Here is a 17,320-nt window from a genome sequence, read left to right as displayed (position 1 = left end):
TCATGTAATTAGATACTGTAGCAGCAAGAAGGTTAGGGATAATTTGCATAACTTTTCATTCTCAACTACTTCCAATACTAGATCTGCAATAAGGTATGCCGGTGTGGCAGTTTAAGAAAAATGTACTTTCTTCTACAGAAAACATATTGAAAGGAATGGCATACGCTTACAGGAACATTAGGCTAGTGCAATTTCTAGAAACAATTCTATTCACATTTGTAGAACCATATCAATAGATTCCATAACCACAGTAAAAAACAAACCCTACAAAAGATCTATACATTAAAGAATATAGCTTGTATCCAACTTGCCTCTTTTCTATGATTTCCAGGGTTAGATGTAACAGTTCCCGCTTGCTCTTCTCTCTTCTTTTTATCATTTCCAGGATGGTTACTGCCCGACTCAGATCACGACGTAACTTAAGCATTTTTTCATAAGAAACCTCTTCGTTCTTTCGATTCTGTATAAATAAACGTTGCATGATAAAGTAAGAGTAACATTGGTTTCATTTTTTTAAAAAAAGGAAAGCATGCACATTTCTACGGGGTGATGGAAAATGGAGCAGCAAAGTAAGGTTAGAAACAAGCAAGACACCCACTCAACTTTATATGCAGGAGAATGCTTCCAAAATGCTTGCAGTAACAAGAGGGACCTGCCATGGATTTTATATACTAATCTTCATAATCTTTGATTACGTTGAACTGCTCACTCATGTAAATTATAATTAGGCACAAAAATACAAAGTGCCTATATTTTTTACTTTACTTTTTTTTATTGGGACTACAAAAAAAAAAATACGGTTACTGGACCAAATCCAGTAATCTAAAATCGTAGGGTGTTTGGGTGTAGTAGTTTTGGTTATTGTTGTGGTTGAGCTAGCTAACAAATACAATACAATACAAGTACTTTATGTTATCACTTGTGACTTCCTATTCACCTGGATGTCTATATAGTAATTCTTTCTGAATGTCTGGACTGTTCACCACGTGACTGCCATACACTTAAAGGCATATTCGCCACGAAGGCTAGGGTCGCTCCATTTTTCCTTGTCAAATGTGCTCTTGCTTTTGTTTCCAGCTGCATGCCAGCCTTTTTGTGACACATTTGGATTGTCTGAGCGATCAACCGTGATATGGTGTTCTTCGTAAGTGGCATTTCTTGCCTCTGCCTGCGAGGGATACAAAGAATTGTTTCCCTTTCCTGCTTGGTTTTGTTTTCTCAGGTAATATATTATTGCACTGACAGCGTCCAAAGTATGCAGGGCTCTTTCGGCCTGAGTCTTTGGTTCTTAAAAGAAGCTAGGTTTTTGGAGTGCCTGATTCATATGAAAGTATGATATGAACTTCTTCAGCAGGAAACCTGAGCTGCTTCTCATGACTACCATGTCCTTTTGTATTTGCAGGTATTGTTCCTGGATTGTATGTGTTTGCAGCTCACTTACTCTGCGTAGCGATGTCATTGCAATTAGGAAGGCTGTGTTTAGAGTGACACATTTTAGTGCTGTCCTATGGAGTGGTCATAAGGTTCCTTTATTAGATGTGTTAGCACCAATTTTAAGGCTCCACATGGGTGTTGATGCGCACCATCATGAACTGTTTGACCACTGTTGTAGTGAAGAAACATCTCCCTATGTGTCCACTTGTATCGGACAATATGCACCCTGCAAAGAGTAAATTTAGTGATGTGTAGGTTAATTCTGATGACTGTGATGTCTCATTTCTTTTCTTGGAAGAAGAAAAAAAGTATGCAAATTTCCCTGACCAGGCTTTCAAAAGTGAATTAACCAGAGAGCGGCAGTATGGGTATTTAGATGTGAAGAATTGGCATTTTGTGTTCTCTGATGTTGAGAACAGGTATATCTCTGGTGTCCTTCACCTTTGGAACACTCATTTGACTGCTGTCTGATTCAGTTCCCACTCGTGCAAGACTGATGCCTCTACGTTGTGTACCCTTGGTAGATGTATTGCAGTTAGGGTTATCTCTCTCTAAATGGTCAACTTCAATGGTTCTTGTGCTGGTTATGATAGAGTGAAGGACTTTCACCGCAAGATCGCCGACATACACAACAGCTTCAGCGCACAGACCACGCTCCCAACCGCCGAACCAGCTCACCCAACCACCACCCTCTGTGCCTGGACCTCGGTCAGCACTGAAGACACCACCCGCATGATGAACACCATCCACTCCGGCTCCCCTACCGACCCATGCCCACACCACATCTTTAACAAAGCCGACTCCATCATCGACCCCAACTCCGGGACATCATCAACAGCTCCTTCGCATCCGCCACCTTCCCGGAGAGCTGGAAACATGCCGAGCTGAGCGCCCTCCTGAAGAAACCCACTGCAGACCCCACGGACCTCAAGAACTTCAGCCTCATCTCGCTCCTCCCTTTTCCTGCCAAAGTCATCGAGAAGACCGTCAACAAACAACTCTCCGCCTTCCTCGAGACTAACGGGTCCCTCGACCCCTCGCAGTCTGGTTTCCGAGCAAACCACAGCACTGACACCGCCCTCATTGCAGCAACCGACGACATCAGGCCCCTGCTCGACAACGGGAAAACAGCTGCCCTCATCCTCCTGGACCTCTCAGCAGCCTTCAACACCGTATGCCACCGCACCCTGATACAGCGCCTCAGCAACACCGGAATCCAAGGAACGACCTTGGAGTGGATCATCTCGCTTCTCGCCGGAAGAACCCAGAGAGTCCGCCTCCCACCGTTCCGATCCGCAGCCACCGAAATCATCTGCGGCGTCCCGCAAGGATCGTCGCTCAGCCCCACCCTCTTCAACGTCTACATGAGCCCCCTCGCAGCCATCGCACGCCAACACAACCTTAACATCATTCCTACGCCGACGACACCCAGCTGATCCTCTCCCTCACCAACGACCCCGCCACCGCCAGAGCCAGCCTCCAGGAAGCAATGAAAGACGTCGCGGAATGGATGAAGCTCAGCCGTCTGAAAATGAACTCAGACAAGACGGAAGTCCTCATCCTGGGACCATCCCCTTCTGCCTGGGACGACTCCTGGTGGCCCCCTGCTCTGGGCACCGGACTCAAGCGAACGGACCATGCACGCAACCTGGGCTTCATCCTGGACTCCTCCCTCACGATGACCAAGCAAGTCAACGCCGTCTCGTCTTCCTGCTTCAACACCCTGCGAATGCTCCGAAAGATCTTCCACCGAAACCAGGAAGACGGTCACCCAGGCCCTCGCCACCAGCCGTCTGGATTACGGGAACACCCTCTACGCTGGAACCACAGCCAAACTCCAGAAAAGACTCCAACGCATACAGAACACCTCGGCAAGACTCATCCTGGACATCCCCCGTCACAGCCACATCTCCGCCCATCTGAAAGACCTGCACTGGCTCCCCGTCAGCAAGAGGATCAGGTTCAGACTCCTCTTCCACACACACAAGGCTCTCCACGACATGGGACCCAAATACCTCAACAGCCGCCTCACATTCTACACACCCACCCGCCAGGTCGGATCCGCCAGCCTCGCCCACGTCAACGTCCCACGAATTCGCAAAGCCACCGCCGGAGGAAGATCCTTCTCCTACCTGGCGGCCAAGACCTGGAACTCCCTCCCCACACCCACCTACGGCTGACCCAGGACCATCTCTCCTTCAGGAAACAACTCAAGACCTGGCTGCTCGAGCAGTGGCGACCCCCCCGCGCCTTGAGACCCTTACGAGTGAGTAGCACGCTTTACAAGTTTGTTTGATTGATTGATTGATTTGCGCCCCCAGTTTAATGGGGTAAAACATTGTTGTTGTGTTGTTCGTTTGACTTGTATCGATTTTCCCCATCGCAGTTTCTGAAAGGCTTTTAAGGCTATGAACACTGTTTGTAGTACCAGTATGTTTATGTGCTAAAGTGCTTCCTCCTGTATCCAGATTCCTCTGATGGTGAGCTACCCCATGCGTACTAACCTATCGTATGAGAGGAGTCTGTGGTGATGGTTACTGTCTGAGTTGGTAGTATGAAGGGTCTTCCTACAATTATATTCTTTGTTCCAACACTCAAATGGCGTGTTGGAACAAAGAATATAATAGTAGGAAGACCTTTTTGCGCGACAATTACTATATCCTCCCAACTTCCTGTGACTATTGGTTCTGGATCCATTCCTGGATCGGTCTCATGTGTAGGCTTGCATATGGGATTAGTGGTATGCAGGAGGCCATTATATGCAGCAACTTCCCCACTGTCCTCACTGTCAGAGACTGACCCTTGTAGTAGCAGCGATCTTGATGTGTTATTTCTAGTGGTCTCTTGTCACAGGTTAACACTCTTGATTGTGTTGTATTGATTCTTGTTCCTAGGACAATCTTCTCCCTTTCCGGTACAAGTGATGACTTTTCCATGTTATGGAGAACCCTAGTCTGTGGAGCATTTCCATCACTGTTTTGAGTCTGTCTGTGCACTTGGAAAAAGAATATGCCTTTACCAGCCAATCACCTAGGTAGGAGTACAGGTGTTTTCCCTTTCTTATTTAATTTCCCGCTATGGCTGCTAAGCATTTTGTGGATACCCTAGGTGCTGATTTTATTCCAAATGGTAGTACTTTGAATTGTTAATGTGTCATGGCTATAACGAAGCATAGGAACTTCTTGTATCTGCGGTTCATTGGAATGCGTAGATAGGCGTCCGTATGGTGCATGGTTGCCATGTCATACACTTTCTGGCGTTGTAGAATTACTTCTTGCAACGTTGTCATTTTGAATTTTTGTGTCTCCATTGACTTGTTCAAGAAGCAGATGTCTAGTACTGGTTGCAGTGATTTGTCTGGTTTTGGAACCAGGAAGTATGCAGAGTAGTTTCGTAGGCTGATCTGAAGGTACTTTCTCTATCGCCTGTTTTTGTAAAAGCTCTTTCACCTCTCAGCGAGGAAATAATCTTTCCTCTTTTGTAAGTGTTGTTTACTTTGGTGAGGGTTTTATTAGTTCTATGCAATAGCCGTGTTGAATGATATTGAGTATCATCTTGTCTGATGTGAACTCCTTCCGCTCATAAAGAAAGGGTTCTATTCTTCCCCTCACAGGTGTTGTTTGTGGGAGTAGCTCCTTTTCTCTTCTGACCTCTAAACTGCAGGGCTCCCATTGACTTTGCGGTCTTGTTGCTTCTTTTCAACTGAAGCAGTGTGTAATCCACTGCACTACCAAAGAGGTGATCTCCGTTGAACGGCGTACTGATATTAGGTTGGATTTCATTCTTGAAGCCTGGCATGAGTTCTCAATATCGTCCCCGAAACCAGTTGTCTGCTCGTTGTGTCAGCAGCGTCCTGTGCTGATTTTAAATTTAAGTGTTGGCTACATTCTTGCATTCCTCCACGAGAAAGCTTGCCCTCTTCCGATACTGTTTGGCAAGTGCTTAAGCAGTTCTACCACCTCTTTTCAATGCTGGTGGGCACATCAACTGAGTGGATCACTGGAGTTTGCAATGTGCCCCTGCTTGGCGGCTGCCCTTTCAAACTTGCGCCCCCTCCATTTCTGTTCTGTTACCTTCCTTATCAGGGGGTAGCCAAGATTACATTGGCACCTTGCCTCTTTTTCTAGTGGTGGCAAAAATTATCAGAGTCTGCCATGTTGCAATGTAAGCAAGGTCCCTTGAGAGTCCTTGTACGTTTTTTCTACTCTGGGTGTCACTGACATGCAGGTTGCAGTCTCGCTGAAGGCCTCCCTCTCCTGGTCCAGAATTATAGGAGGCATTGGCTGGTACTGAGATTTGCTTTGTAAGGGGAAAAGTGTTTAGAGTAGAAAGCATGCCTAAGACTTTTCCTCCTCCAGTAGCACCCCATATCGATCTACTGCTCTAGTCACGATCATGGCGTACATGGCAATGTCATCCGAAGGTGAAGGCCTCGATAGATACATATCTATTCCTTCTTTTGGGGAGTCGGCGTTGAGATCCTACCAGTGTTCTTCCATGCCTTCTGTGCCCCTGGCATCATGGAACAAGCCCCAAGGCTCAGGGTCATCTTCTTTGTAATAGATCTCTTGGTTTTCTTCTTCCTGGGGCTCTAGGGTGAGTGGTAGCTCCAAGTCCCACATATCCCATTTCTCCTGTGATTTTTGAGTCATAGGTTTTGATGGGATGCAGAAAGCCCGGAGGGACACAGGCATCAAAGTCCTTTTTGTTTGGGAGTATCACGGTCATCTTGGCTTCAAACCGACTCTTTCTGCTCGATCTCAATCTAATTTTTTTGTTGTAAGTGGATTGTCTGCCGGTGTTTTGGCTGGAATCTTTTTCAGCTTCTCTTGACCCTGGGGGGCATGCCAGTGTCTTTTCAGTGATTGACTTCCTGTGGTGTCCTTGGTGTGGGACCCAAGGGCTCTTTCGACTTTGGCTCGAGTCAGCAGGATTTTTGGCTCAGAGGAAGTCTTTGGAGTTTTGAACTCCGATGTTCTCGCCTTGCTTGTCCCTTGCTTTTTTGGCATTACCTGTCCACACTTTTCCTTGTGCTTCTTGAGTTGTCGCTCTATGTTGATGTCCTCCCACTGATGTCCGAGCCCTCTCCCTCTGCCCCTTTGGTGATGTCCTCCCTCAAGCTCCACAGGCAGAGGTCTCTGAGCTACGGACTTTCCTTGTGACCCTGCATGCCATAGTGTGCCTGCCTCGGTTTCTTCCTGCCTCCCAGTGTCTTAGGCTTGATCCCCTTGCATTCATTGCAGCCCTCTGTGTTGCAGTCTCTCGGCAGGCAGCGATTGCACACCTGGTGATTGTCCCTCTAAGAAATCATGTGGTGGCACTCTGGGCAGAAATGAAAAACCATAATCCTCCATCCAACTCAGAGCCCTATGCCAATGCATTCTCCAGCCTTCTTCCGTCGGCCACCCACGTGTCCCACCAGCTTCGGTGTTTCGCGTGGATCCCTCTGCGAGTATCTTTCTCCTTTTGCTACGGTGTTGTTTTGCCTGGAGCTTTGAATTTACTAAGATGATCTGCCGCTTTTTACTTCTTCCTTTCGCAGTTCGGAGACCTCTCACCAGTGATTTCAGAATCAATGGCGGAAAAAATAATCTGAGGATGGCAACCACGGACAGGGGCTTCCATTTGCAGGAGTCTGATATCAGAAGAAGGAGGTACTAGACACCAAATAATGACAACAGAAGACGCCAAAAATATAAAATGAACAGAAACAAAACCAGAAAAATGACTGTAAAGGGAGAGTTCTGCACCAAACACTAGATTGCGGAATAATGCACCGCACGTGAGTCCAGATACGATACACACTGCAAAACTTTTTTGTTTCATTTTTCAAAATTATGAAGTGCACCTTTTTTTTAGCGACGGCTCCAGGTTTAGGTAATCATAGCAAAAACAAGACATATTTAGAAGTGATGGTGAAAAAGTAGAACCTCTAAATCTTTCTTAAACATATCAATTCCTAAATCTTTCTTTTTGGGAACACTATTTTTCAAAAAGCATGAAACTTGAATTACTCTACAATAAGGACAAAACACTCTAATTCTCCCCCCTACCACTGGTGTTATGCGACGTGGTTGTTGGTTGATTGAGTCAGTGGCTTGTTCCCTCTTGTTTAGGTTGTCCGCTCCCCTATGTTTCCCTAGAAAGGGCACCCTCGCCAGGTACTGCCACTGCTGTTGAGAAGGCTGTTGTGTGACTCGGGGGCTGAAGCCTTGCTGCAGGTGGAGTTGCAGTGCTGGTGAGAACCCAACTCTGCCTGTTGGAGGTCCCCACACTCCTGACAGAGACTCTGAATTGCAAGGCCCGCATGGACTTGAATGTTTCATTGTCCTTTGCTTGCTGGAGTATCTAGTCTATGGCAGTCCTGAAGAGGGCCTCCCCTTTGTAAGGCATGTTTATGACGGGTGCCTGCCCTTCAGCCTTGAATCCGGAGACCCTGAGACATGCGTTCTCCTCATGAGGGTGGCGCCCCTGCAACACTGTCTGCTGACAGTATCTGCCAAAGCTGAGTCAAGAGTTGACATTATTGCCATACTTGACTGCCTTCGATTTCTTTTTTAACACCTCTGGAAGGCTCTGCTTGAGTACTTTCATTTCTTCCCATTCCTGGTGGCCATACCTGTTGAGGAGGGCATCGAGATGCACAATTCTCCATTGTGTTGAGCTTCCCATTCCATCTTTCTACCCACTAGGTCCACCCTTTTACTCTCTTTCTATGGTGATGGCCCAGCTGACGTGGGGGCATTATTCCGCTTCTGGCAGTCGTCACTAGGATGCCAATACGTTTCCTTTGATATATTGGAGGTCTTGATTGGAATGTTTATATTCCTTCTCTACTTGAGGAGTGACTGCCCTGGATGTGGCAGGCTCCTTGAAAGATTCCTTAAACTGGTCCAGTATGCTAGGGAGCATGGGTAGGTAGACACAGGTTAGCCTCTTATGATGGCATCAGGGTTTTCATGAGGAATCATATTTCCTCCCTCTCGTCCTCAAGCTGGACCCCATATGTGTCTGTTACCCACTTAATTAGTCCATTACATATGTACAGGTCTTCCGGGGGTGAGTGCCTTGAGGGGTAGCTGACACCACCTTCCTCAGGGTATTCAGTTTTGAGATCCTGCCATTCATCGTCGAACTGGCCCTACCTCTTCATCATGATGGGCTCGACCTCCTTATATTCAAAGAGGTTTTCCTGCTCCTCTCCATGCTGCTCTGGTGCTGAGAGCACCATTATATCTGGGAGGTTTCCCTCAGTATATTTGTGGGTATGCGGAACGCCTTCAGGGATTCATCAAACTCTTTCTTTTGGCCCCAAGTCTGCGCCTTTTCTGCTTGACCTTCAGCGAGTGTTTGAAACCGGTTGTCTAGGATGATTTCTTCTTTGGGCCGCCAGTTCTTTGTCCTTCACCTCCTTGCACTTTCCTTTCGCCACCTCCTTTGTGCCTGCTGATGTTGAGGGTTAGCTCAAAGGTTTGCCCCCACTGGTGTCCTTTGGTCAGGACCTGTGCTGCTGTCTGTGCCGACCTTCAGGGGCTGAGTGTCTTAACATTGATGCAGAGGTAACTTTTGGGTTATTAGGGACTTTGGGCCCGCCAAGGTTCTTGCGCTGTTTCAGCTTTGATTTAATAGAAAATTTCGAGCAGGAACAGAACTCCTAGCAAATCAGCTCCATGACCATGATCAAGAACAAGCTTCCTATACTGACGTAAAGCTTCGCCTCTCGCTCCCTGATTGTGTTTGGGTGCATATGAACACTCTTAGCACACAACTATTGAGCTGCGACAAGAACTCAAGTATCATAGGCATACATGTGGGTCCATGAAACGAACGGTTTCCTGTAGGAGGATTTAATTAAGTCATTTCCGCTGAAGGAAAGAAAATGAAAAAAACTGCTACATGAAAATGATAAGCACCCTCAGGACTTTATTACTTCAATTTTGCTGATACATGCTGTTGAGATGCAGAATGCCCATGGTTTGACCTCTGTTGGAAAATAGATCCGAGCTCACAACACCACAGCGGACAATAATATATGCTGTATCGCTGCTGAGGCTCGTTTTGATGTATAGATTACTGGGACACCGGTAGGAATGTTTAGTATGCACAAGTTACTACTTGTGTAACGATATATCTGTAAGAGACATTAGTTAGTGATAGATTCCTTACCTTAGAATATCCCCAGGCGTCAGACTGGATCCGGAAACTTTTGCGTAGCAGTACCCTTGCGCGTCGGTAGGCGTCGTCTGCGGCTCCGCGTCCGTCGTCGGCGCCGTGATGACGTCGTCGGAGTACTTAGACGCCGCCTCCGCGTGCTGACGTCAGTTCTTAGACACAGCTTTTCTGCGCCAGAAGCGCAGAGCCATGCCAAAAACCAACACTGGTGCCAAGAAACTAGGGCCCTGAAAGGAGAAAACCTTAACCCTAGATATCAGTTCGCAGAACGGGGAGGATGGGTGGGTCGGTAAGGAATCTATCACTAACTAATGTCTCTTACAGATATATCGTTACACAAGTAGTAACTTGTGCATCTGAAAGAGACACGTTAGTGATAGATTCCTTACCTTAGAATAGATACCCCAGCAATACCATCCCCGTGGTGGTGGGTCTGCGTACCAATAATCACACCAGAAAGTCCTGGAGGACGGAACGGCCGAAGTAGCCGTCCCTCCGGACTTGACTGTCCAGGCAATAGTGTCTCGCAAACGTGTGCAGTGAGGCCCACGTAGCCGCCTGGCAAATGTCCTGCAAGGGCACACCTCGGCCCAAGGCAGTTGTAGTGGCTGTGGCTCGAGTGGAATGAGCCCTCAGCCCAACAGGGGGTTCCTTCTTAGCCAAGGAGTAACACGCCTGGATGCACAAGATAATCCACCGGGAGATGGTCCTCTTGTGCACCGCTTTCCCTTTCTTAGCGCCCGCGTACCCAACAAAGAGTTGATCATCCACCCGGAACTGTTGTGTGCGATTCAGATAAAATGAGAGCGCACGTTTTGGGTCCAGACGATGGAGCCGCTGCTCCTCTCTCGAGGGGTGCGGAGGCGGAAAGAAGGTGGGCAATGTGATGGCTTGCCCAATGTGGAAGGCATTGACTACCTTGGGTAGGAAGGAGGGCCTTGTCCGTAAAACGACCTTGTCCGGATGGACTGAAAGGAAAGGAGGTTTACAAGATAGGGCCTGGAGCTCACTCACTCTCCTGGCAGAGGTGATGGCTACCAGGAAGGCAGTCTTCAAAGAAAGAAGGCGGAGAGGACAGTTGTGAAGTGGCTCAAAGGGAGCGCACATCAGAAAGGTAGAACCAGGTTCAAGTCCCACTGAGGCATCACGAAGGGAACAGGAGGAAACGTATGAGTGATGCCCTTCACGAATCGATTAACGATAGGGGACTTGAACAAAGAAGGTTGGTCAGGCAGCCTCAGAAAGGCTGAAAGAGCTGAAAGATAGCCCTTGACAGTGCCCAGAGCAGAGCCCTGCTGGGCAAGAGAGAGAAGAAAGAGGAGAACCTCAGAAAGAGGGGCATTGAGGGGATCCACAGCCTTTGCTGTGCACCATGCCACAAATCTGTTCCACCTGCAGGCGTATACCGACTTTGTGGAGGGACGCCTGGCTGCCAGAATGATGTTACAGACTTCAGGAGGCAAGTCAAATGGCCTCAACTGTCGCCGCTCAATCTCCAAGCATGGAGGTGGAGACTGGACAGGTTCGGGTGGAGGACCGTCCCCTGCTGCTGCGACAGAAGGTCCTCCTGAAGAGGCAGACGAACCGGGAGATCAACTAAAGTACTGAGTAGCTTGGGATACCAGTACCTTCGTGCCCAGTCCGGAGTCACAAGGATGACTTGTGCCCGGTCGCGCTTGATCTTCTTCAGCACTCTGGGCAGAAGTGGTATAGGCGGAAAGGCGTACAACAGACCGCAGCTCCACTCGTGACGAAAAGCGTCTCCGAGCGAGTGCTGCCTTGGAAATTCCAACGCGCAGAACTGATGACATTGCGCGTTATCTTTTGTGGCGAATAGATCTAACCAAGGCTCTCCCCACTGCTGAAAGAGGCCTTGCGCCACGTCCGAGTTCAGACGCCATTCGTGATCCACCGAGCACCGTCGGCTGAGTTTGTCCGCCCTGGCGTTCAGAGAACCTGCCAGGTGTTGAACGATCAGAGTCACGCCCTGATGTTCCAGCCATTGCCAGAGGCGCAGAGCCTCCTGGCAGAGGGTCCACGACCCCACCCCGCCCTGTTTGTTGCAGTACCACATGGCGGTGGTGTTGTCCGTGAACACTTGCACTACACTCCCTCGGACAGACGGGAGGAATGCCTTCAGTGCTAGACGAATCGCCCGCAGCTCCAACAGGTTGATATGGAGCCGGGACTCCGCCGGAGACCAGAGGCCTCTGATCTCCGACTCTCCCAAGTGGCCTCCCCAGCCCTGGAGGGACGCGTCCGTCACAACTACGTGCTCCGGTTGGGGAAGGGAGAGGGATCTGCCGTTGACCCAATCGCGGTCCGTGAGCCACCACTGCAGCTGTCTCGCAGTGCCCTCCGAGATCAGGACATGGTCGGACAGGTTGCCCTGATGCTGGGCCCACTGAAACTTCAGGTCCCACTGCAGAGCCCGCATCCGCCACCGTGCGTGATGCACCAGAAGGATGCAGGAGGCCATCAGCCCCAGAAGCCGCAGCGTCAACCTGACCGAAACTCGGGATGAAGGCCGGAAGACCGGAATCAGAGCCTGTATATCCCGAACCCACTGTTCGGGCGGGTAAACCCGAAACTGCGCCGAGTCGAGAACCGCTCCGATGAAAAGGAGCTTCTGAGAGGGGCACAGGTGTGACTTCGGCACATTGATGGAAAATCCCAGCTGGTGCAGGAGATCCGCCGTAGTCTGGAGGTGGCTGACGACTGTCTGGGGCGAGCCCGCCTTCAACAACCAGTCGTCTAGGTAGGGGAAGACTGACACCCCTAACCTGCGCAGATGAGCTGCGACCACCGCCATCACCTTCGTGAACACCTGTGGGGTGCTGGTAAGGCCGAAGGGGAGCACGGTAAACTGAAAATGCTCGTGGCCTACCGTGAACCGCAGGTAACGCCGGTGGGCCGGTAGGACGGGGATGTGGAAATAAGTGTCCTGCAAGTCCAACGCTACCATCCAGTCTCCTGGGTCTAGGGCAGCTAAGACCTGAGCCAGAGTCAGCATTTTGAACTTCTCCTTCCGGAGGAAGCCGTTGACGTTCCTCAGATCCAAGATAGGGCGTAGGCCCCCTTTGCCCTTCTTGGGTACCAGAAAGTAGTGGGAGTAGCAACTTCGTCCTACTTCTGGCCCAGGAACGCGCTCGATGGCCCCCTTGGCCAAGAGGGCCGAAACTTCCTCCTGCAGGAGCTGCAAATGATCCCCCGATACGCGGTGGTGTTGCGGTGGCATGGCTTGAGGAGTCGTCTCGAAGGGGAGGGAGTAGCCCCTCCGGACGATCTGCAGAACCCACCTGTCCGAAGTGACAGTGCGCCAGTGAGAGTGGTGATGGCGAACCCTGCCTCCCACTGGCGTCACATGGGCCGAAAAGCACGGACTAGGAGGGTTTAGAGGTGGATGCCGCGGGGGCAGGTAAGGACTGACTCCGCCTGGTTCCCCGACCGCCTCCGCTGCGGTTTCCACGTCCGCTGCCGCGCTGGACGACAGTCTGTGGCGAGTGGCTGGCGGCACGTGTGGGGACGCCCCTTAGCTGGCCACGAAAGGAGCGAAAGGCACCCGTTTGCTGGCGCGGGGCCGAGAGGCCCAAGGACTTGGCCGTAGCCCTGGAGTCCTTAAAGCGCTCAAGCACGTGGTCTGCCTTGTCGCCAAAGAGGAGACGGCCATCGAACGGCATGTCCATAAGGGTGTTCTGAACATCTGCCGAAAAATTGACGGATCTCAGCCAGGCGTGGCGCCTCACCGCCTCTGTCGTAGCCATCGCTCTGCCCAGCGAGTCAGTAGTATCCAGCCCACACCTGATGGAATACTTGGCTGCGTCCCGGCCCTCCACAAGGGCTTGGCCGAGTTTGGCCCGTACCTCCAACGGGCACTCTGGCAGCACTTCCGCCACCGTCTTCCACAGAGAGTGGGTGTAGCGGCCCAAGAGGCATGCGGTGTTGGAAGACCGCAGTCCCAAACTAAGGGATGAGAATATCTTCTTTCCATAATTCTCGTACCTCTTGGGATTCCCTGTCCGGCGGGGCCGTCGGGAATGCGGTCTGGGAATTAGAGGCCTGGATGACCAGACTCTCAGGGGTGGGGTGGGAGGACAGGAAACATGGGTCGCCCGGAGCCGGGCGGTGGCGTCTGGCCACGTTCCCATCTACCGGCGAACCCGTAGCGGGCCTGGACCAAGTGCCCAAAAGAACGTCGGTCAAGGCCTCATTAAACGGTAGCAGAGGCTCCATGGAGCATGACTGCGGCTTAAGGACCTCTGTGAGGAGGTTAGTCCTCACGGCCGCGACGGGGGAGCTCAAGGTTTAAGGCCTTGGCAGCCCTCGTCAACACCACACCATAGGTAGGAGGAGAGACAAATCCAGTGTCTGGAGAGGTGTCCAGGCCACTGGCCTCCCCAAGGTCTCCTGCCCAGTCCATATTAGACTGACACTCCTTGGTCAGAGGGTCCTCAGACCCCTCCCAATCCTCCTCATCACCCATGTCCTGAGATTCAGGGTCGTAATTGCATGAGGTCGGTTCGTAGAAGTAAAAATCTCCAAACGGCGTCGGGTGCGGCGCCGTTAGGCGCCGTCCCGACGTCGGAACCGAAGCAAAGGAGGTATCGGGGACGGCGCCGCCCGAGGAGGGCGCCGGAGGTGACACCACACGGACCGACGCCGGGGGGGTCGTAAGGTCCACCGGTGACGATCCATTGCCCGAGGAAGGTCCAGCGGCGCCCTGCGGCGCCGGGCCCGAAGACGCCGGAGCCGCTGTACCCTGCGGCGCCGGGCCCGAGGGCACCGGCGGTGTCAGGATCGTGGGGCCCTGCGGCGCCGGGCCCGACGGCGTCGGGCCGAAGCACCCAACGGCGTCGGGGTGGAAGCCCCCGACCAACTAGGGCCCCCAGACGGGTTTGCTGGGTCCGAAGGCGCCGCGGAACCCGTCGGAGGAGAAAGGGACCTCATGGCCATGAGGAAACGCTCAATCTCCTCCGGCGTCGCGTGCAGCCGAGGGACCGGAGGGTATGGGGCCGAACGCGGCGCCCACGACTCCCGAGGAGCCGCGTGGGCGGTGTCACCCGAACCCCCGGCCGCATTGCGCGAGCATCGGGGGGAGTCAGAAGAGCGATGATGCCTCTTCGACTTCTTATGCTTCTTACCTGACGACTTGGACCCGGAGGAGTGGCGCAGACTCCCGGAGCTGTGACGGCTCCGTCCCTGCGACCTGTCCCTCGACCTCCCGTTGGACCGGGACCGGGACCTCACACGGCGCGGGGCCGACTGCCGGAGTTCGAGCCGCCTGCGGGACCGCTCCCGCCTGGCTTTCCTCGAAAGGGCCCGACAGTCGGGGCAGGCCTCGTCGTCATGGTCGACGCCCAAACACGTCAGGCACAGGCGGTGGGGATCATGGTACGGTCGCATTCGTCGCAATGCTTGAAGCCGGGCATCCCCACGGCACCGTCGGAGTCGTACAGACTTCGAAATGGATCAAAAAGATCACCAAAAACGTAGTCAAAAATTGACTAGGGTAACTGCTCTTTCCAGATCTGCGCTGGCTGGCACGGAAAAAAGAAGAACTGACGTCAGCGCGCGGAGGCGGCGTCTAAGTACTCCGACGACGTAATCACGGCACCCACGACGCCGACGACTGACGACTGACGCGCAAGGGTACTGCTAAGCAAAAGTTTCCGGATCCAGTCTGACGCCTGGGGATATTCTAAGGTAAGGAATCTATCACTAACGTGTCTCTTTCAGATGCTAATGTTACAGTGTGGATGATACTTAGAATGAAAGGTTGGGTATGAAGGCAGGTGGTTCATCTTTGGTGATACCATTGTGTTTTTACCAAAATCAAAGAAACAGGTTATTAAATGTGTCACAATACATAGAAAGGATTTTGAAATGTGTTTGTAGACAGTCCCTAGTAATAAAATGCTTTTCATAGTTCATATGGAGCAATAGAACATTTTGATGAAAAAAACATGTAAAATAAAATGCAATAAAATTATCTTAAGACAATCTATCCACATGTGAATATTCTATTATAAATGTGTCAGTACCAACAGCATGTATCAGCAAAATTGAAGTAAAAAAGGACTGAAGATGCTTATCATTTTCTTGTTGCAGTTTTTCCTACTGCACTCAGACCTAAAAGTATCAGTTTAGGGGGTCACCTTCGTATATTTGATTTCTGCTGAGGAAATCTTTCCCGGTACACTGCCTAAGAATAAAATTAGGTTTTGTCAGAAAACCGACAAATACAGAGTGGCAGTTTAGATCTGCATGGAAAGACCATAACTGAAGTCAGGGCCGATGGGTGGGTGCGAATATGGGGTTCCATTCCATCACTTCCAGGTTAGTGTGAAGTTACTGTGGAGCCATAAGGTGTGCATGGAGCTCAGCTGAAAAAAATCTTTGAATCAAGTCTGGTGCCTGGGAACTTTGTAAAGTTGAGGAATCTGCAGTTAGAAGTATTGATCATACGGTATGTTTTTCAATCCCTTGCATTTCGTTTGTATAATTTCTAGCTTTTAATTCAGTTGCAATAGGAGTTTTGAGGCACAGAGACTATTACACATTTCCAATTATTCTTTCGTAGGTCATTTAGTCAACTTGTATTGCCTTTTCAGTTTTGGTGAAATTTCATAAGGTTTCTCAGTCAAGACTTGGTTGTACTGAACCCTTAGTGTTTATGCTTTAGGCTCGCTTTGGGTTGTCGCAGGCTTTGTTATGATTGTTTATTTTAGTGGACATCTGTTTACATCATTGAAGCTTCTGACCCAGTTGTTCTTCTGGAGCATTACCTTTGTACATGCAGCGATTAAAGCTGTAAAATGCCACAGACTCTTCAAAAAGTCACAAAAAGGAACCATTGCCAACCTGTTCCTATGACAAAATATTGTCTCTAGATGCATTCTCAAAGAGACATGTTGCAGTCACAATTTGTCCAGGCACAGCAGATACAACCACAGCTTATGCAATCACAATTTGTCCAATCACAGAAGATATAGCAACAGCTCATAAGGTTCACACAGCACTGGATGGAGGTCTACCTCAGAGGTCGAGGCATAAAACAGCTTTCATTTCTGATCATAGGTGTTGTTGGCAGAGCCATGAAGGAAAATATCTGTTTAAAAGCCAGCTTCCAATATCCTATGATTCCCCTAGCAAGGGTGGTGAGCAGTTGCAGCCCTGCTTCTGAATGCAGAACATCATTGTAGCACAGTTTGTCATTGTGAGAAGGAACCGGGGCTTACCAGTGAAGCGCTGGGCGGAGAAACCCGAACACGGGAATAAACTTGGAACAGGCATACGGGACTTCCACCATGCTCTGCTATTTTCACACAGGAACGCGACTGCAGTGTGACCCGGAAGTGGATCCGACGGCAACAGGAAGAGACGGCCTAGAACCAATGAAAAGGAGCAGAAGTCAAGGGGAGGAGATCTTCGGTGGCGCGGAAGAGGAGAGGAGACGCCGAGAAGACACGGGACCCGATACTTCGAACGCCCGAATGCCGGAAGACCCGGGAGAGCGGAGAGAAGACGCAGGACCCAATAGGCTGGACGCTGAAATACCAGGGAAACATGACGGAGACGAGAGCTGGTGTGAAGACTGGTGGTGTCCGGAGGAGGCTGTGGAGCAGCCGCAACTCGGAGGAGAGTTGCGGCGGAGCCTGTGAGTACCCCTGTCCTGCGGGTTATTGTTAGTAGGGAGGGAAGTGGGAGGTATTGT

The 17,320-nt window shown here is 50.5% G+C and overlaps 1 protein-coding gene across 2 annotated transcripts in view; it reads right to left on the bottom strand.

Annotated features, from left to right (window-relative positions):
• Nucleotides 1-17,320, bottom strand: part of EPC1 (enhancer of polycomb 1) — a 1,373,110-nt gene that overhangs the window by 595,832 nt on the left and 759,958 nt on the right. For both annotated transcript variants that reach the window (XM_086941549.1, XM_086941548.1), the window contains exon 5: nt 312-460. In XM_086941549.1, coding sequence (XP_086797675.1) covers nt 312-460 — 149 coding nt within the window. The remainder of the gene's footprint in view (nt 1-311; nt 461-17,320) is intronic.

Source organism: Lissotriton vulgaris, chromosome 10 (assembly GCF_964263255.1).
Source record: "Lissotriton vulgaris chromosome 10, aLisVul1.2, whole genome shotgun sequence".
Taxonomy (NCBI): Eukaryota; Metazoa; Chordata; class Amphibia; order Caudata; family Salamandridae; genus Lissotriton; species Lissotriton vulgaris.
The sequence above is the reverse complement of the archived record's forward strand: the minus strand, read 5'-3'. Positions and strand labels throughout refer to the sequence as shown.